This window comes from Ambystoma mexicanum, chromosome 2q (assembly GCF_040938575.1).
Source record: "Ambystoma mexicanum isolate Mex_15411 chromosome 2q, UKY_AmexF1_1, whole genome shotgun sequence".
Taxonomy (NCBI): Eukaryota; Metazoa; Chordata; class Amphibia; order Caudata; family Ambystomatidae; genus Ambystoma; species Ambystoma mexicanum.
In genome coordinates, this window is record NC_090924.1 from 115,553,186 (window position 1) to 115,575,294 (window position 22,109).

Sequence of the window (22,109 nt, forward strand, 5' to 3'; positions counted from 1 at the left end):
CACATATTTACATACAATATCACCCAACCGAAATTGGTACTCCTTTATCGACCTCGGAAGTATGAAAGGCTGAGTTGGCCTTGCCGGGATTCAAACCTGCGACCTGCTGATTCAGAAAAGTGTATGCAAAATGTATCCCATGTTTTAAATGACCTTTTACAAGTCTCAGTTTGGTTGTGCACTTTTGGTCGAATCGACCAATTACATAGACACATATATGTGTATGTGGGGGAAGGGGGGTACGAGGGTGGGGTGGTCGGGCCGAGGGTAGTGAAGGGGCATTGGGGGACCTCCCATCACAAACAACAAAAAATGTGTCAAATTCAGGTTGTCCAAAAGTGCACAAGCAAAGGCTTTGTACGGCCGCATAGACATATTTGAGTCAGTCTAGCCAAAGAATGCCTGCAGGTGGGATGCCGTAGGAGCTGCGGCTGAAGATCAAAGTGCATCCTGGGCTGAAATGGGAAGGCGCTTTGATCGGGGAATCTCGGTGCCTCCCTCCCATGTGGCTCATCCGCACTGTGGGAAGACTCATGGGAACATGCAACTCTGCTACAGGTCGTTTTCGATAACCGGAATCTGAACTGTCTGACCAAAACAGACATGGCCATGGTTGGCATGAGCATTTCTAATCTAATTATTTTTCACATTAACTTCAGTCTAACTTGAGGAAATATAAAAAGTAAATCCACCGTGATAAGCTCTTTAAAACCCATCACTGCAAATGTACTTCCTGAAACCACATGGTTGCAGGGTGACACCTGCTCACACGCAGATGGGGGCAGCAAGCCTCCGCATACTTAGGTGCCAGGAATGTATATGACACATCATGAGATTGGATAGGTGGGCTTCTTGTGGGTCACAGGCACTCGCAGCAAGTCCTCCACCTGCATGTAAATCCCTGGTGTGAATGAGGTATTTCCTTGCACGGAATACCCGGGACATCCAACCAACGCCGCAGATCACGCTCAGATCGCAGCAGCGAGCGCTCAACCCGCTGAGCTATCTTACCGGCCATAACCGCATTTACGGCCGGTGACTCTTACCTCCTCATCTCAGCCAGGGGCGTCTCTCCATCTCTGCTGCCACTGTGGGCTGGTGACTGGGTGGGTAGGGGGTAGGGGATTGCCCGTGCCAGAGTGCCTGTGTGCCCTCCTGTGCTGGCCTCTGCTGCACTGCTGCAGACGAGTCAAAGGACTTGCTGTGGTGTGGAGACAGGGGCCTCGTCGACCTCGCCCATGGCACTGGTCAGGTCCTCCTTTGTGCGCGGCTTCCTGCAGGCTGCAGCTCCAGTCCTGACCTGGGGCTGGGAGTGGGGGCTGGTGGCGGCACGGAGTCTCGCCACATTTTCATTGGCCATGGCCAATATTAGTTGCTTTCAACTTTGCAAAATGGCGTGAAACAAATGTGTTGCTTGCTTCCTGCAAAGTTGAAAGCAACTTTTCGTGCCTCTGGCCAAGCCCAGCCCTAGGCAGCCTCCAGGCTCCTCCATCACACTGCCTGATGCTGCCCCAGGTCCTTCAAGGGTGAGCAATTGCAGGAATATGTTACTTTTTTACAAAACACTGGTAGCGGGCCGGGCTGAGTCCAGCCCGACCCACTACCAGTGTTTTGTAAAAAAGTAACACTTCCTTCACAATCACCTAGCGCGGTAGCGCCATGGTGTCAGTCTTGCGCCGACTTGCTGCCCGCAGGCCCTGATCATGCAGAGCAGATCAGCACTGCAGGCAGCCCTGAGCCAGCGCGAGACCGGCCCAGGCATGAGCTTGAAAACCGGCCCCTCGCCAGCCTCTTAGGATTTCATATCGGCCATGGGCCGATCGGCCGACGGGCCAATACGACACTGGGGATCAGATCAAAACAACTAAGGAGCAAGCCACACTGGACACGGTGCGCACATGCACTAGTTAGGAGGTGCATGCACCGCCAGACCCTTCCACTCTGCATAACTATCGTTAGGTTCCACCCTTTCCTCCCATTCTCGGTCCCTCCCTCCATCCATCCGCCCTCCCATCTACCCATCCATTCAGATATCCATCCAGTGACCAATGCTGTGCCCTGGGCACATTGGCAACTGAGTGGCATCTTCAGAGGGGCACAGTGGCCACAGGTATGATATGCTATGATTGGTTATATATAACATGCTTAATGCCCAGAGGTTTCTATGCGCGCACCCATGGATCAAACCTGTGTTGCTCAGCTCTGTCTTGCTTCCAAGGCGAGCATGTTGCCCCTGAGCTATCCTCCCGAGATATGGCCATTGGTCGCTTAGAGAGGCTTGGATGGTTTGAGATGTAGTTGAATCCCCTACTCTAAGCAAAGTGGCCACTAGGTCTGGCCAGTTGACATATAGGGTGGCTTGTGTGCTCCTGGGGAAGGTCCAAAGTAGCCATCAGGAATGGCAGAAGGTCATGGTCCTTTTACCCATTGAGTTGCTTGGGGGCTTTCATGTCAATGTAGCTACTGGGTATGCCCCCATCACTTAGCTTAGGGATGCCAGGGTCAAGGTCAGATGCCATGCCCCTGACAAACTGTGCCTCTATGTATGGCCCCACTTCAGCTTCCTTGACAGGAATTAGCCTAAGCAGGGGTCTGCAACCTTTGGTTCTACAGTTGTTTTGGACTACAGCTCCCATCAGCCCTAGCCAGAATAGTTGATGCTGTATGGGTCAGGCCATAGGCCAGTCCCTGTGACCAGGTTAGGTGGCTTTATGGAACCTGGACATGGCCAAAGTCCATTCCAGGACAAAATGTCCACCTGCCATGCCAAGTGGGCATATCAGGTGGCTCAAAGGTGCCTATTGCATGGCCAAAGACCATGCCCATTTGGTCCATCAGGTGTGTATATAGGAAGACTCGAGCATGGCAGATTCCTTTTCCCCAGCCAAAGGTGCCCCTGGGCATGGACCAGGTGTCTGGTGGGGGGTTCAGGTATGGCCCGCGGACATGCAATGGGGCAAAGTGACCCATTGGCTGCTTTCAGTGATATGCCACAGCCATGGGGTCACAGGCCATGTGCAATGGGTACTGTAGATATGCTAGTGTTGACCATTCAAAAATATTTTAATCCAGTGGAAAAACGGTGTTAAAGACACACTGGTCCTCATCACAGGTTTGGCAGTCCGGAATTAACAGTGGCAGTAAACCCGCTGCCACTGTTAATTCCGGACCGCCCGAGCCCGACTCCTGCAGGCGGGAGGTGATGTTCCCACTAGGTCTGACCTGGCGGGTTTAACACCTCCCGCCTGCAGGCAGACGTGGAAACACCAGCACCATCACGAGATGTGCGTGTGTTTCCACTTCCCCATTCCCATTGAGTACTATGGGACTCAATGGGAATGGGGATTAACCGGCTAATTCCGCCTCCGGAATTCCCGGGACACCAGGGTCGTAATGCCCTGGTATTTCTGGGACTCACGGAGACGGAATGGTAAAACGAGTCCGGCGGTAACCAGGTGGTTTTACCGCCTCAGTTACCGCCGGACTCGTAATGAGGCCCACTATGTATGCATGGCAGGGCATAAGAACAAAACCACACAAATTCAACCGGTGTCGTCCCCAAAGCAACCGTAACTCGGCCACCGCCATGCACTGAAAACACAATCTCAGGAGGGCCTTGAGTGATGGGAGAATTGTTTAGAGCACTTACCTGTCATGTATCAGCCCTATCACTAAGGGAACCATATTCACGCCTAACTAAAAGGTTAGTAAACAAAGTGTAATACTCCAGACAAACCACTAGAGGGCAGATTATGCAAAACATAGTTACAAACTGCAAGCATACTGTTGGAGATATGTAAGTTGTTCCTAATATCGTGTGTTATGCCAGATTTGTCCAGTTTCAAAGCAAGTTCATGTGGAAAGGAAATGTAGGATTTGACTAGTATATTTTTTGCTGTAGTTGTGCATACCAGTAGCATAGCTAAGTGAGTTAAACACCCACCTCAGAGAGGTCTGATTGTAACCCCCAGTCGCAGGTTTGAATCTTGATAGGCACCTCTCAGCCCTTCATCCTCAGATTGGGTAATGATAACACCTGCTTGGAAGCGGGAAGGGGGGGGCGGGGCGGTCGATTCTGGTATGAAGTGCTGTTTAAGAACACAAATGATTACAAGGCAATTTCCTAGTCTCCGCTTCTTTCAGTAGGGGGCAGATCTCCACTTACACAAGACTGAGGTGCAGTGATAGAAGTGTACCAAAAAAGTAGTGGAACTGTGTCTCCAGCGGGGGACAGAGTAGGAAGCAAGGGAGCAACTTCAAACACTTTTTTCAAGGGTTGCCGTCATGCTGGTTGACAGCCAATTGAGTTGAAACGGATTTCAGTCTAGCTGTAACTGATAGCCGGTGGTAAAATGGAGACGTGTGCTTTAACTTCACAAAGAACAGTTCCAAAATGGTGACAGTGGTTGCAAAAAGTAGTGGGTGGCGCTGTTAACAGTAAAACAATAAAAGTAGTGGAACACCGCTCCCGACCGTTCACGCTCACGTCGACCACTGCTGTGGTGGTTTGTTTATATACTTATCCTGGTCCTAGAACAATTTGGGAGGCCCGTTTATTGGGAGAAGGACAATATTTCTAGAGCGATGTAATCGCTTGGATCCATCACCATTGTTCCCATTCACGCCTAGTGCACCTTCTCCAGCGAGTGATTGGTGTGTGTGCACTATTTGTGCTGTAGTTGCTAGTCTAAGAGGAATTGCTACAGGGGCAAGGTTTGCCCGCCATGTTGACATTATGTATGTAGGCTGAGGAGGTGCGTCAGGGGCAGATGTGGATTGCTTGCAGTTGTCCTTGTTTCTCTGCAGGTGGCGCAGGGCTCTTTAGTTTTGGCTCTTAGGTGGTACTTTAGCGCACCTACAAGCCAAAACTATTGCCTTGGGATGGAGATGGGATGTGAGGAGAGATACACAGCTTGTGGGGGGGGTTGATGGATTTTTACCCAGACATGACCAAGCTAATCCCTATGGCATTCCCACCCCCTACCTGCCAGCCCAATCCCAAAACAGACCCTCCAGGAACTCTTTGAGCTAGCTCTGTCACGCATTAGCCTCAAACTTTGTGCTGTAAAGGGCCTTTCAGTGTTATTTCTAAGGAGTCTTCTGAGAATTAAAGGCTTAATTGCAGCTGCAAATGAGCTCCAGGGCTAACAAAAATGGCTTGCCGAAGACTGTTATAAGCAACATGTGTGTGTTCTTACCTCTCTTCCTGGCACTGAAGTCCTGTGAAAAATTAGCATAGGCAAAGGCATTCGTTTTGGCATGTGTATGGGTATTAAAAAGGCATGTGCCAGGCACTTGCCTCCTATGCCAAAGTACTCACACCATTTGCCAGCTGTTGCCATCTTGCAGCTAGGTACTATCACACGCCTACACAAAAAACAAAACTGTTGAATTTGCTAATGCTTTTTTCATAAGGCACTCTATTAAAGAATGTCACCACGAAGACACACCGAGATGATTGTGTGATTTTGTTATAAAATCTATTGTGAACGCAGTCGTTTTCACTGCACGGGGTGGTCTCATCTGGTGGTTGACATCGAGTTTTCTCACAGAGACGAGAAATCTGTCTTAAGGAATCGTAAAAAGTGTATTAGATTCCCCTTCTTTCTTCTTTTTAGAGGATTTCCGGCAATGTGAAAAACATGCCTGCCCACAGGAAACAAGCTGCCTGTTGAGGGGCATGACAGCATGAGAGTCAGACTTGCTACAAAAAATTGACATATGGCGCGCGTTTCATGCTTTCTGTGCCCTGTGCAGTGGCAGAGCCAGGGGGATAGGGGGGGACGACAGCCCCCTCTGCCCCCCGTTTCCCTCCTGGTTCCCAGTGCACACCCCTGCTGGCGCCCTATGATACGACCACGCTGGCCACAAAAGCTGCCTCCGCTACCGACCCCAGGCCCAGTTTGAGGGTCACAGCTGTACCTTGATCACCCATGCAGGAGTAGTTCTGTTCACGCTCACTCTCTTTCTTCTTTCTGCATCAGCTTAGCCCCAATGGTGGACAGGAGGACACGCGCATGAAGAATGTCCCTGTGCCCGTCTACTGCCGGCCACTGGTGGAAAAAGACCCTACCATGAAGGTAACAAGCACAGCACAGACGGCATTTCATTCGTTGCCATGCTCACACAATGCTGAGATATTCTTAAATGCGTTTGGTGGTGTTATTGGAGGGAGCCTCTTGTGTTGTTACTGTGACTGTTCTCTGGCGACCTTGAGTAGCAGATGTCAGTGCATATAATACAGTGTAATGTTTAAATTGTGATCCGTTGACTGAAAACATTTTACCCGTGCAATGTGGGACAAGCATGACTGGCAGAGCACAGATTGCAGGAATGAATGTTTGATTGTGTTGGCATTGGGAAACCAGAATGGATATTATTTCATCTGCATAGAAGTCTATTCTTCATCATTGCCTGACAGCATACTAGGTGTGTGTTTTAGGCTATATCCAGCACCGGCTCAAGGAGCGCTCAGCGGATGCGGCAGCATAAGCCCCCCACCGCACCCCCCCAACACCCAGCAAATAAAGGGCGCCTTGCCTCCACTTTACATGACGCAGAGCTGGAGGCTCCAGCTTGGTGTGATGTAGACTTAAATATCGGTCTGACCCAGTGCCTATTAAAGAATCACGCTGCGCCGTGCGCGCCCCTTAAACACAATTTACAAGAACAGCAGGGGTCTCAGTTCTTTTGTTCGGTTAATTCTATCAAGAACAAGTATCAGCCGAACAACCGAACTGAGCCCCCTGCTGCTTCATATATAAAGGCGAGAGGGTGGATGGAGGCGATGGGGGCGGGGAGGGTAGTTAGGCGTGCACCGAAAAATCTCACACGCTGCTGCCAGACCATGGGCCGGCATTGGCTAGATCAGTTTCTAATGCCATGTGTTTGACTGTTCAAATTGTTTCATATCCACCAATAATGTTAGTTGAGCGCTATACATTTCGACTTACATTGTATTGCATTGCATGTGGCACACCATTTTGTCCCACTCATTTGGCATGGGCCCCTTTCATTTAGATGTCATGTCCCCCCAACATTTTCAGCAAAGCTACTCCACTGGACATAGATCAGGTGTGATAAGCATCAAAGGTTGAGCCAGCACATCTTTAATTGTTGTATTGTAGCATCATAGGCTGAGACAATTAGGCAATAAGGCCTTGAGCCACAACAAGTTAATAGCTGCAAGTTTAGCACAGTCATTTAATGAGGGTGGCAGGCCATTTTCACCTCGGGAATATCTTGTGACTCATTGTATTATTTCCTTTACAACCCGTAATTAATGTCTGTAGTGTAAATGTTTTTTACCTGGAGCGGGATACAGGGTCATTTTGTCAGTTCGGTTCTTCCCTGATCATACACACCTCCATGGAAATGACAAACACCAGGGATGTAGTGATAATAATCATCTTTATCTGGGGTCACTTTGCAACAGGACTTGGGCACAGCACTAAGGGATTCTCTGCTTTGTTGCCTTCTCCCCGAAACACCTGGCGTCCATAGAAAGGAGGGGCACTGACTATCCCAGATCCACTCTCTGCCTTTCAGCCAATTGCTAGGAGCATTTGCCATCAACCCATGCTTGCATCAGCATCTTTGTAGTGTTGGACCTTTAATCACCTTAACCCAAGACAGGCCCACCACTTAAGAAGCGAGTGCACGGTAGTACATAAAGGAGGTTTATTGTAGAAAAGCCCCCGGGAGCGGTTAGATGGTGTTGCAGGACCAAACTAACCCAAGTCTCAACAATACAACATCAGTTGGCAGTTTATATACTTTTTGCAACAATTTAAAACACTCCCAGATACTTATATTAACACCCACCCCCCAAATATGATTGGACAAAACTTCTTCAAAGAAATCCCATTTTCCCCAATTCTTAAATTTTCCTTGGTCAGGCTTATCTTCATTATTATCTTCAGATCATATTCAAAACACACCTCTTCTTGGGATTCATTATAGCAGGTCCTAATGTCAGTGCATGGTTAAATATGAAAACATAATTCATTGCTAGCAATAACTGGCCTAAGACCTATAACTTTAAGTTTGTTTGCACATGGTCCTCGTATGGACATTTCCCGCAATAAGAGGAGGCTGGGTGAATGATTTCACTTCATTCATGATGCTATCTCATTATCCAGGCCACTGTTACCTTAACACATTCCAATCTCCAAGGCTCCCATTTTATTGCACGATTGAAAACTCCTAAATAGCTTTAGGTACTTAGCTTACACTGTGTTTTACTACTGACCAGAATAAATAACAAAACTCTTCTGGTTACGCTCTTAAACAGCAAGAGATTATATCTGCTATCTACAAGACTTATCAGACCATAATACTTAAGACTATTTCTGCAGCTGCTGACTGCAAAGGTTGAGATTACTCATTTACCTGCCTTCTACCGTCTGAAAAAAACCTTGTTAGAAGTCAAAGTGCATTTTGCAAGAAAGCCCTAACCACTGAGTTCTGATTCCTTGTGAATAGCCACTTATATTGAGCTCATAAAATCCACATGTATTTATATTAATGTGGATACATCTTTTTACATTTAGTGGATTTAATAGCTTATCTTCCTGTGTGTGTGTGCAAGCTAATATGTGTCAGTGCTGAACAAAAGTAGCACTCACGCTCAGTTCGCTCTACCCGCAGTCATCAATATGGCGCAAGCAACATGAATGCCTCGTAATGATGGGAACCCTCTCCTTGACCACCCTGACATCGTCTCTGAGAGGGAATGGACTCCTTCTCCGGCAGGCTGGTCTCGCCACCCACCAAGGTCAGGTTCTTAGAATGACATGTTCCCCCTATCTCACCAAGCAGGTTATAGCCATATGTATGTGCAGATATAGGTTGCAACCCATTACCTCATATACCATTTACATGGTTCTCTTTATACCACTATATTCTCCTACCTACACCCTAACATGTGCAAACAGTGAAACATGTTTTTCCTTCACCAACAAAATATAGCGACAAGTAAGATGGCTGCTGTTAGGTTTTTTCACAAAGTAATTACTTTGATGCAATTTACTTCGTTGAAATTACTTTGAAAAAACACATTGACATACTTTTTGGGGGGGCGGGGTTACCCCAAAAGCCCCTTCCCTTCCAAATGTTTTTTTATCAACACATAATGCACAGTGCTGTTCTAATGGAATACGTGGAACTGGATTGCTCACTTTCATCGCCACATTTGGCACATTGCACAGACCTGCAATGTTTAATATTTACATGAGACCTCTTTATGACATCTTCAAAAAAGGCAACCATAAAGGTAACTTAATGATCTCAATTCTGAAGAGGAGGTTCTGATAAATGTCTTGGATGAAAGTGAAACTTGGATGATGCTGGGACATGCAGTCAAAGTAATTCCTAATCAGACTGAGGTTTTTCTCTTTGGCCAAAAAACACACTTTGAAAACCAGCCAAACTTCGCGTGGCTCCACTTTTATTTGACATCCCTATGAAGTACGCCACCAAAGTATAAAATCTAGACTTATATTGGCAATAATGTCTTGATTTGGATGAGCAAATGATTCAATTGATGAAATCCTATTTTAATAAACTGTGGTGGCTATGAAAAGCTGCCCCTTTTATTGAGTCGAATTACTTTGCAGATGTGGTCGGTTCTTTGATAAACTCAAAAATGGATTGCTGCAATTAGTTCTACGTAGGCCTCCATAATGGTCAAATTCAGCAAATGCAGAGAGTGCAGAATGCAGCGGTTCGTTCAATCTTTCTCGTCAGGAATCTATTTCCTCATTTCGTCGAGCTCTCCACTGGTGGTCCGTGCGGAGAAGGGTTTACTTTAAGATCCTCTGTATAATAGTGGCATGTTGTTAGGAAAGATTTCGTAATTGTAGGTAATTTTCCTTCCATGTGGCAACCCCTAAACATTTTGCTGTTGTTTTTCACCTTGTTCTCGACTTTGCCAGAGAAGTGCAGCCTTCTGCCGCACTCCTCTGGGCTTTCGCTCCTTTCTTACAGGGAAACTGACATGCCCTTAAGACAGTCAGTACCGGGGAACGCTGTTTCCCGTAGTTTCTTTTATCATGTTGCGGCTTTCGTGCAACATGACACAAGAGGGCACTGTAAGCTAAGTTACAGCTCTCTTGGGTCTCTAGCCTTCTACAGGCCCTAGATACTCGTTTAAGATTGTAACTGATCGGTGCAAGTGATTCAGGGACGGGAATGGTGGCAGCGATCGTTTCTTGTGTTTTGAGCTCCTTTTGGCGTTCTAAGCTCGTTTTCCGAGCTTAACCCAAAATGGTGGCCTGGCTCCCAAAATGGCCAGACCACGAGGCTCCTTTGTCCTGTCCGCTGACCGTCTTGCTCCCTTCACCTTCCCCAGGTCGAGCCGACCCGGGGCCTTCCTTATTTGTACTTTCCCGCGAAACACGGATGCTTTCGCGGGCTTCTACATGTCTTGTGTGTGCCTCCAGGATGTGGGCTGAGATGTCTGGTCCCAATACACATCCTGGGTGCCAGAGAGTCTAGGGTGGTGTGAATGCCTGGGACCACCGTGGTCCGTGATTGGTCCACGAATGGTGTGAGTGTTGATGAGCGGATCTCCCATTGGGTCCCCTCCGTTTTGGCGCGAAGGGAACCGTGGATAAGAGGGGGCTGGAAACACCACTACCATGTCGATCTCCTGAGTTCTCACGAATGAAGGAATACAGGAGCCAAGTATCCTGCAACCAAGAGGCTGAACCGAGGAATCGCTGGTGACCCGCTGAAGGACTTCTCCTCTGCACTGCTGTCGTCTTGTGAAACCCTTTTCATCTTTGATCGAACCAGAAGGCCTGTACTGGTACTTCGACCCTTGGAATAGCCGGAACAGCTATTCTCGGCAGCTTCACCATCTCCTGCCAGTAAGCCTTCGGAAGCGTCTCTGGGCCATCCAGCTGACTGACCAGCTTACACAGGAGTCTTGCTCTGTAACCGCCGCCAGGTTGTGTAGTATTTCGAGTCCTTGTCACTCTCACACGCTTCGTACACTTGGCGTTCCCAGGTCTGAAGTGAGTAGTGTACATTTGGCTCAGATACACACGGCCGCTCCGTTGCCCTGCTGTGGTAACAAACTGTGCGGGTTTCTTCGATTGGGACGTCTTTTTACTCAACACGACGACGAGGCGTTCCCTGCTCTTCTGAACCTGCCAGAGACTGAAACTGACGCGGAGAAGCCTGGGTCTGCTTGCAACGGGGACCGGTGAGTAGTATAGCTAGGATCTGGTCGCCCTCCTGCAGGAGCCCATTGCTTTTCCCCGCTGTGTCAAAACAGCACCCTTTTCCGTACTCGCGCTCTGCTTCTGCCCACTGTGGAGGCTGCGCTTGAGTTGCGGAACTTGTTCTCCTTCATTTGTGCACTAAACTGAACTGCCTGATTTCCCTCGAAGAGCTTCTCCTTTTGCCCGTTGGCACCAGCGCGTGCAGGTACTTTTGAGCACAAGGCTCCACTCTTCGCAGGGCTCGGTCTTCCATCTAGTTAGGTGCCTCTGAAGGCGGACTGGGTCTAAGCATTATTTCGCACTGCCTGTTTTCCTTCCCTTTTAGGTGGACTACACATTTCGTGCATCTAACGCTTGAGACTTGTTGTATTTGTATATATATTGTATTGGTATGGTATGTGTTGGTTTACTATTGTTATATTGTGATTTTCTCGCTACGGTCATTGTTTTAAAGGCCTTGGAATAAATGTGTATATATTTTTAATATAACAACTGTTTGGAGTAGTTTGTAAGTGTTCTTGATTTGTGTGCTCATTGCGGGCTTTCAGTCACCCTCACCCCTCTTGAGACCTAGTCTTGACCGCCGCGATCGCTACCTTGATTGGTCTGGCTCGTCCAGAGGTTACCCTGTTCCAAGTAATTAGGTTGGCCTTCTGAACTTCTGCGCCACCAGGACAGAGTTCAGAAATCCGTCTTAACACGTGTCCCGACTCTTTTGACTGTGGTGGCCCAAGTGGGGTACTGACTTATGCAGGGGCGGCATGAGGTACGAGCGCACACACACATAATGATCATAGTTTACGATAATGGGGTGGCACCTGAGGTGGCCAATCAGATTCCAGGTGTAGCACGTGCCGTCCCAGGCCACTCCCTGGACACGCCACTGTTGTGCAAGGTTTAGACATCAGCATGATTCAGCCCCATCTTGCCTTCAAAATAAACTTCATAGGTATATTCCATCGAGAGCTCAGGGTTCTAAAGAGACGATGTTGTTAGCGGTCCCCGTTTCGATGTTTTGGCACAGAGGTGACTGCAGGTTTTCCGTAGTGCCCACTAAATTATGAAAGTCCCTTCCTCAGAATATCTGTGAGATTAGTAACTTTTTCGCAAAGCTATCAATACCTGGTTGTCTTGTTAATGCAGGACTTCAGTAAAAAACAAAAAGGAAATCGTAATCAATGAGTAACATTGGCCTGCAGGCTTGTTCGCGCCGTAGTTCACTTTATTCTGTAAGTGGCGCGTTATAAATGCAAATAAAACATTTCTGCTCTACGCCTTGTAGTGTGCATGTGCTCACTTGAACCTCCCTGAAACACTGAGCTGGGTGCCATCCAGTTCATAACTACACTGCTTGAAAGCCTAAAACCTGACCTCTTTGAATCAGATACGTTTTTATGGGACGGCAAAAGGGGCACTTGCCCAGGGCCCCCACCCTGGTGGGGGGGGGCACAAAGCTGCCTGATCTGAAGAAGTAAGATTCCATTGTTCACCAGTCCTAAATATCACACGTCAGGATATTTTATGGGGTGCTGCTGAGGGTCTAAACCCAGTGCCTTTCTGTTTTGACAAGTACATTCTGCCTTGATCAATTCATCATGTATTGCTTTCTGTGTTCACTGTGGCATACATAGTTTGTGTGTTCCTTACGGCACAACTCTGTAGCATTCTTTCCTTCTTGTGGGAATTATGTTGATCATGTGCAATAGGCAACAGTGAAATCCATACTGATAAATTGAGTACCACAATGGTTCAGAAGTTAGCTCAGTGTGTGAAGCACCCATTGCAGAGATATGTGTTCATATGCAAAATTAGAATATCCCATTCCAGCAAAGCAGGCTGAGCCTTTCCTATGTCTGAAGTTTATGAACCTGCCTGCATATCTACTTGGTTTTGCAGAACAACATATGCTATTATCAGCAATGTACCTGTACCAGATATGGGTTGCTATAAAAACTAACATATCATCCGTATGATGAAGGTCTAGAAATTGGTTTGTTCAGATGGGGTGTTGTAAAACCCAGGCAATCGCCTCCAACAATGGCATAAACTGTTAGTCCAAGAGGTGAATAAGTATCCAAATTCAGGACTATGGAACAAAAGCGTCCATGCTTGTATCTTGGATTTGCCCTCAGTTGATACAGTGATCCTGGTCAAATCATCTAATATATCTTACATTACTGTGCGGTCTTCTGTTAGGTTTGCCTTCTTGCATGCTGCTGGTATCGTTTAGCCCATTACTTGATCTTTCTTCTTATGTAGGCCATTTGGGTGGAAAGGTTGGTAGAGAGAAGAGAGCGGACCAGATGTTGCAGGCCTCAGGCAAGCATATTTTAAGGTCTGCTTGTTTGACACAAAAAAATGTTGCTTTTTGGTAAAAGTCGAAGGTTTTATGCACCTTTATAAATGAGAATGTCACAAACCATTGTTTTGGAAATATTAAAAGCTTTAAAATACAAAAGACAAACCCAGATTACATTTCTTAAATCAAATCGATTGGCATGCTGGTTCTTATAATCTTCCCTTGATGATGGAGAGAATGAAGCTATAAATAACCATTCACATTTCGCATAACACCCTTCTATAATATTTTGTTTAAAGATGGTCATGTTTGGTAATGTGATTTGTTTAGTTTCCAAATGGTAAGAACTGGAAAAGAAAGTGTTCAAATGCATAAATTGTAGAGTTGGCACAAATCCCAGCCTCACCCCTTAACCAATGTGTGATCCTGGGCATCTCATTTAATCTTGTATTGCCTAACCTCTCAATATTGCCACTCCCTAAACCTTTCAAAATTGTCAGCCCTTCAGAGTGATTTTCTTCTCATGGTATGATCTTCATGAAAGACTTATTAATGGCTTCACTGGCTATAGGGTTGCTTCCACTTTACTAGTGAGCATATTTATATCGCACGCCACAGGCATTTGTTCCTTTGATATCTAATGGCAACACTATTTGAAAACCATATCCCACTTCTAATCTCAGTCTGTCTGGATAAAGACACCATCCTGGTAGCTTCTAACCTGCATCCACTATCCATGCTCCGGTATGTGTAGCTTTCTCCTTCCTTCTAATTGGTCTCTTGTCCATGCATGAGCACTTCTGCATTCTGTGAGGCTGCTAATGTGAGTTATCTGCCTATTATGGGTTACATGTACCTTTTACATACAGTCCTGCATTAATACTACAGGCTGCATATCTTCCTGGATGCTATTGATAGAAATTATCCTGTATGTGCTAGAACGGTAACCGCTTCATAGACTGCTAATGTTGGTCTTCAAATGCTACTTGTTTTTCATTCTGATTAGAGCAAGAATCAAGAGGCTAAGGGGACTTAAAGGGAGTAAACATGCCGATCAACCTAACATGCAAGACAGCATATCAACCTATAGGTTGTGAGCGCGACGGTTGGAGGGTGGGGGGCGCGACCAGTATTCTTGATCCTTTCATTCCTTTGGTTTGGTGGAGGGGGCCCCAAAGATGTCCGTGCCCAGGGCCCCAAAAGTGCTTAAGACGGCCCTGCTTTGAATGGACCCTGCACTGAGTTAAGCAAACTGCATTCTGGCCCATGAAAAGCTTTGCGTCGTTTCCTTTTCTTGTGCGGTTATTACTCCTCGTTTTCCATGTCTTTCCTGGTAGCCTATACTCACAGCTGCCCACACTCATAATCATCAGGCCCCTGCCATCAGTGCAAAGAAATAACCGCCGTCGGCTCACTCAATCACCCAGCAGCACTGTAGCAAACATTTTCCCTCCAAAATCAGGCCCAGAGCAATAGGGCTGCGTCTGCAAATACCCATTCCGCCGTGAAAGCCACAAGGAAGATTCAGAGGTTTGCAATGAGTCTTCTGTGCAATTTGAAGACTGTGTTTTTGAGATTTACCTGGAACATTTGAATTTACATTGTGGAGAATGTCAAAGAATGCCTGTGAGATAATGGGATATCAACGGGTATGTTTGTAAGGCCCGTGCGGGAGATTTATTTTTTATTTATTTATTTTGTTTTATTGTTTTTTTATAATGCGCTTAATACCTGAGTTCGGCTGCGAAGCACGGATCTGGGATTCGAAGTTCTGTTGCTCTGCGTGGTCTTGCTTCCAAGACCAGCAAGTTGCCCCTGTGCTATCCTCCGTTCCCATAGAGAACATTATAGAGAACATTAGCAGGTAAGTCAGTCATTCAATGGGTGTGCCCTAAATATCTCAAGGTGTGTCCGAGTGGTGGGGGGATGGGCATGCATCAAGGAGAGGTGTTTAAGTCGTCAGGGTACTTGCTGAATGGTAGGCTCGAGTGACTCTACCCTGAGCAACCAACCATCACTAGCCAGACCTAAAGGAGTTCCAAACTCCTCTGCGCAAGGGTCAGTCCTGCGGCGAAGTTTGAGCTGCCAGTTCCAGGTCTACATCTACAGAGGCCAGGAGAAGAACTTGCAATCTGAGGGCAAACATAGCTACGTATGAGGCAACCAGCGCAGTCATGTAAGAAGCGTGCCGGGGCACGCTAAACCGCCTCTGGCTCTTGAGTGAACTGAAGAACACCCTCAGGGTGTGGCAACCCTGGGCTCCTGCTATTCAGAGTTGGACTGGAACACTAAGGGTCTCTTGGTGCACTTAGTTTTATCAATCCTCCATCCTGACACTGTTAGCCATAGCCCTTTGTGTTTTAGATGCCTTCTGCGTAGAACCTGTAGGAGTTCCACCGAAACCTTCCTGCAAGAAACATAGAGGGGTTGAACTGGTTCCCTGCTTTTCAAGTCTTCTCTTGCACCCACACCGTGACACTAGGCATATGATGGCAAACCCTGGTATGTTATTGGAGTACCTGGGTATGTTAGGTTGTACCTAGCATTCAAGTCTGGATTTGTCATCTGATCTACACCTGGGCAGAGGTTGACTTGCAAGCCACACATGCCTGGACCTGGGCATGGGCTGGCTTCAGATGGGTGTGTTTGGCTGCACTAGGGCAATTGACGCTACCCCTGTCGTATGATGGCAATACGCCACACCATAGGAGATCACACCTAACACACCATGGTAGCACTTGTTTAAGGAGGCTGTCCCCGGGCATATAATGGTTGCATGCGGACCTATGAGACTGTGAGTGGCATTAAATAAAGCTATACCCATTGGCCTTCTCAGTGCTTGTTTGACTGTGAGCACAAAGACAATAATTCACAAATGTAAATTATTCATATAAATTTTTGTCCCCTACCGTCAATCCCGTTTCCCATTATGTCTCTATTCCTAAAAATGAAGTGATCCAATGTGTCCTATACAGTGTGGTATTGACGCATTGATCCACCTGTGAGAAGTGCCTGGGAAGTGCCTCTTAGCCTGACCGACTTCCCGTGAACCCTCCTGTGGATTTTTGTGGACTTTCTGTGAACTTTACATCGTAAAATCAACTCTTGAGCAATTAGCTCCACCCCTTGGAAGGCAACAGCTTAAAAACGAGCTCCCACGCGTGCACCTGTGACAAGTGCCTGGGAAGTGCCTCTTTGCCTGACCGACTTCCGTGAACCCTCCTGCAGATTTTTGTGGACTTTCTGTGGACTTTACATCGGTATTATAACTGCACTAAATGTTAAGAAGTTCATGAGTATTTGAGGACCTGTCCCTTAGCATTTGCTAATGCGCTTTCTTTCTACTTTATCGTTGTAAAATCAACTCTTGAGCAATTAGCCATGCTCCTTGGAAGGCAACGGCTTAAAAACGAGCTCGCGCGCGCTTACCTGTGAGAAGTGCCTCTATGCCTCTTCGCGGAGGCGTCGAGGCTGCGGGGAAGTGCAGGTGCTTGTCGTGGCTAAACTGAAGTGTGCTGTGTTGGGATCCACCCTGGTGTTGTATTAGAGAACAATGAGCCGCCTAACGTTGAAAACAGGCATGCCTGTACGAAGCCCCCTGAAGAGTGAAAAGGCTGGGCGGGAAATGCAAATCAGTACGGTTACCCATGCAAGTTCCACTCCTAGACGTGGTGGAATTAAGATTAGCGCTTTGGGTAACGCGGATATCCGCACATTCTGTAATGGATCTTTGTCTGCTTTTCAAGCTAAATCGAAGTGAGAAGGGAACGTTTTGTACTGGGAAGGTGATGGCTGAAACGAACGGTGATTGTGACCCAAATAATATAAAAGCCCTTGAGACGGCTGTACGACTGCCGAGTGCTCGATATCGGATAGAGCGTTACTAGACTCTGTGCCAATCACAGGGCTCACTCAGAAGACCTCAGTGGTGGTAAATGAGCAAGTAACGGATGTAGCAGACTCAGTGGTAATTGATTTAGATGCAAATTATTCCGTTTTTTCGAACAACTTACTACCTGAAAATCTGTCAGCCTGTCCAGTAATGTTTTCAGAGAGCAGCATATGTGACTCCTCTCTTTCCAATGATGCTCCCTCTCCGATAAAACTAATAACGAATAATCATAGTACGAATACTTCTGTTACCATTCACCAACCCGATAATATGTTGGGAATTACCTTAGATTCAATGAACCTAGTAGTGGTATCCCTGTCTAGATCTTTGAGTGCATGTGAACAAACATTATCTGTTCAGGGTGAAAGGTTAGGGAAAATTATGGCCTGGCAAGCGAAGAACGCTCATCAGATCGTTCGAGTAGCCGATAAAAGAGTTTCTACTAGCAGGTTGAAGATGAGTATGACTTATGTGGCATCCCAAACGGAACCTAATTCAATTAACAATCAGTCCCCTAAAAATACTCCCCAGGTTAACAGAAAAATGCCAGCTGTTAAGTCTGTAGTACCATGTATTGATGAAATTATTTATGAGAATACATTGGGAACTCAGAATCAAGTGGGAATTGGAAAAGAGGGAAATAAAACAGTACCCACCTCCAATGTGACTGAGCAATGCAAATCAGTAAGCTCTAAAAAGCTGTTAATGGTTCCCCCCCGTTGGCCAAAGTAACAAAAAAGTCAATATTGGTGGGGAAAAGCTTCCAAAAAATCAACCAATCCCGAAAAATATAGGGAAATCCTTGGTAAAAGTCACGAAGCGCAACACCATAATAGCATCACAAAAATACCAGCAGCTTGCTCATGAGAGGAAAAATGATTCCTTTAATTTTGTTCCAGCTCAGGCAATGGAGTATCCTCCACTGGATGCTCTAATGGAGGCTCTATCAAAAAAATAGTGATGCTGGCAAAGTGGGGAATATAGAGACAACTCCTCCTATGAAGGAGCCTTCACAATCAAATCAAGTTCCAGAAGCAACGGACGCATTCCTCGCTGCACAGAGGTCTGAAATCCGAAAAGCAGTGGATGCGTATATGGTGGGAGTTAGTCCAGCTATATTAATCCCCCCGACGCAAAAGTGTCCAAGTGCAGGAGTAAATGGTCCCCAAATGCCCGCCAGTGGAAACCAGAGGGAGCTCCCTGGGGTGGTTTTGGGAGCAGGAATTATCATGCCTGGCATATCTGACCCTCGATGGGAAATGGTGGTGGAATCTAAGACAAATCGGCCACAATCCCAGGCTTTGGTCTCTGGGGTTCCCAACCAAACGCGAGAGGCCCCTATACTAAAAGAAAACACTGGGGATCTGTCACAGATGTCTGGGGCGATTATGTCCTTAATTGTAACGCTCACCTGGCTCCCACGGAGGTGCTGACCTGGTCTGGATTGCTGTGACCTCTTCAAGCGTGATGCGCAGGATTTGAAACACCGACTGATCTGGACCCCCAAATCTGGCTTGTCTGGCCCGTAGAAAAATCTTTCTGTAGGTGGAGAAAGGGAATTAACTGTCTGCAGAGTATTGTGATTGCTTCCCACCTCCCCTTTGCTCTTCTCTGACCACCTACGAAATCCCCAATCAAGGCTCACCTTAATGTTTGAATGGATGAGCTCTCCATCCTGCTTCTGGTGCTGGGGCGCGTATTTGACCAGTTACTTCACTGGTTTCGGAAGGCGAAATGCCGTAAGTATGCAGTTTAAAAGTTCCAGAGTAGAGTCTTCTCTTTTGTTTGCTTTTCTTAACCTGCGATCTGTCCTTATTTTCAGGTGCAGAGTGGAAGTGATGCTTCGAGGGATAATGCCGGAGATAAACTCGGGTGAGTTTGTGATAAAATGATCCCTTTAAATGTCTTTGAATCCCTCTAGTAATGTCTTTCTTTTTTCCCCTTAGGAGCCGGGGTGCGGTACCAGGCCAAGAAGTGGCGCCGACCCGAAATGAGGAGTGGTTCCGTTTAATATGGCCGGTTAAGTCTTGTGACGGAAAATCAGGCTTTCCTTATTTGTTCCTCCTGCTCACCCTTTGTCTCTTCTTCTCACCTGCAGGTGCAGAGATGTGGCGGAATGCCCAGAAGGTCGCGGTAGATAGTGAAGAGCCCACGAGGCAGGTGAGTGATGCGCGGCGCTGCAACAAGTAGCGCAATGCTTTTAAAGAATGTCTATCTTCAGGATCGCTGGCGTGATGGTTCCGGACACAGGTAGGAAGTTAGATTAAGTTCTTGGTTTTCACCTTTTCTCTTTCCTTCCTTCCTTTCAGGTATCCCAAGATCGAGGCGGGCGTGGCTGGAGGCAAGATGCAGGAGCAGGCACGGTGAGCGTTCAGCTGCTAGATGCAAAGCAACGCGAAGCACGTGTGGCAGTCCGGGCGTGGTTTAAATAGCCTTGGAAGAAGTTCCAGGTAAGTATTCTTCCACGGTCCCCACCCAAGTAAAATAGTTCCTTTGATAAAATAGTCCCTCCTAAGCCTCATTTGGCTTGAGGCTTCATGCAGCATGGTCTGCGTCAGGTAAGTGCACCAAACACCCTCTTTTATGAGCCTGGCGCCTATGGCGCCAGGTCTGATGTCCAACATGAGCCTGGCACCAAAGGCACCAGGACAAAGTCCAAAGAGCCCCTATTAGGGGCCGCTGGTCTTTTACCCGAGGGCATGATGCCTGCTCCCGGGGGTGCTGGGCCTGTCCTAGTGCTCCGGGGGTAGGCATCATGACATTAATTGAGAGTGCACTGAATAAGATGCAAGGTCATAATCAGCAAAGTTCTGTACTAGCAGTGTCTGATAATACATTACATGGTGTGGCTAGAACGCGTATGCCACCCCCATCTAGGTGTCGGCCTGCAGCGTATTCATTAATTCTGGCCTGTAAGCGACCATCATCCAGTCAATATGACCTAAATAGACGTGCACTGATGGCTATTTTTTCGGAGATTCCGCATTTGGAAGACATTGTGTCTTCCGACATGGCTCTAGTTGAATTTACAGTGAAAGGCCAACTAAATTCTGTAAGACTTTGGCTCAAATCTCAAGTAGTTCAAAATGTAATCTAGCAGGCAAAGGAAGATCTCTATAGTCTCGTATTCGTTCTGTTTACTGAGCCAGGTCTTAATTTACTCCCCAATCCATCAGGCCATCAAGTAACCTTGCAGAAGGGCCGTTTCGTGGAAAGTAAGAGAGATACGAAACCACAACCCACAAAGGCCGCTGGGAGGTATAACTGTTTGAGTGCTCAGAACTAATATGAGGTGGGGGAGAGGGTGAACCATGCATCTCTGGTAAGCTGGAATACTAGGGGATGTAGACACCTCATAAATAACGACCATAGTGAGTTGAGTGGATCTGACATAGTGCTCCTCCAAGAGCCATGGTTCACCAAAGTCCCCATCTGGGAAAATCATGAATTGCACTTAAACCCTGCCCTTAAACCTGTGGCAGGCCGACCAACTTCAGGGATCTTGACAGCGGTTAAAATGGGTAGTGGTCTGACATCTCAGTTGTGGGCCATGCCAAACAAATATATGTTGTTGGTTAAAGTGATGGCGGCTGATCAAGTATACGCAATTTTGAATGTTTACTGGAACCCGATTGCCATGTCTGACGATAGTTTTTTTCAAGATCTAAATTCAATCCTAGACCTGGTATCGGTAGCCCAAAATGTGAGAGCTTTGGTTGTGGCTGGCGATCTGAATTTAAATTGCCTGTGTGAACTAGGCAATCGAAACCAAGCAAGATTTAGAAGATGGTCCTCATTAGTTAAAGCCAGAGGCCTCTTCGTTCTTAATGGGGCTTTTGAATCAGACATCCCCCCGGCTCTGACATGGAACAAAGGCGAAAGTAATTCAATCATAGATTACATATATGTGAATGAGGTCCTGTGGCCCGCAATGACGAATTTCAGCGTGTCTAAATCTGATGCAAGCGACCATAATATACTTAAGGTGAATTGGGTCGCTGGTGCAGTGCCGGGGCGATCCGATCAAGTGTCCATGAAAGGTTATTGTGAGGTGAATGCTGGTGGGAATAGACTCTGATGGTCGGAGAATGAGATCATTCAACTCGAACAACTGCTAATACTAGGATTCCCGTATTATAGAATACTTGCTGGGAATGTTAGAAATGTACAATCCGACTTATTTCAGGTATTGCAGCAACAAAATAGTAAACCATACAGAACATCCCAGCATCTTGATTCATATGATAGGGCGATCAAGGAAAGCAAAATGCGGCTTTGCGTAGACCTGAGACTTGTGCAAAAAGAGCTGATGCATCTGAGAAAACATCTAGCCATTAAGCTAAGAACTACGTATAGAAATTGGACCAGAGGTAATCGTGCAGCACTGTATCAAGAAGACGGTGCCAACATGTTAAACATTTTGGTAGTAAAAACATTGCGAAAATGTGGTCTGCGATTAATTATTCTTTTGTAGCGCCACAAGTCGTCTTGCAGGCAAGTGCAGTCCAAACGAACGATTGGGTGGCTCATTTCACTCATTTGTATGCCCCAATTAAGCCTAGGGAGACTCCAGAGCGAGTGAGGTTTCCTTTGGTTTTTCATTTGAAATTTGAGTTGTCGGAGATCCTATGCCTTATTAATTCGGCTAGCAACGCAAAGGCTAGGGGTCCTGATGGGCTTTCCAACTATA

At 46.8% G+C, this 22,109-nt stretch overlaps 1 protein-coding gene across 12 annotated transcripts in view; it reads left to right on the top strand.

The window, feature by feature from the left end:
- Positions 1–22,109, top strand: part of MAPK8IP3 (mitogen-activated protein kinase 8 interacting protein 3) — an 892,115-nt gene that overhangs the window by 643,879 nt on the left and 226,127 nt on the right. For all 12 annotated transcript variants that reach the window (XM_069646979.1, XM_069646985.1, XM_069646981.1 and 9 more), the window contains one exon: positions 5,985–6,080. In XM_069646979.1, the coding sequence (XP_069503080.1) occupies positions 5,985–6,080 (96 nt within the window). The remainder of the gene's footprint in view (positions 1–5,984; positions 6,081–22,109) is intronic.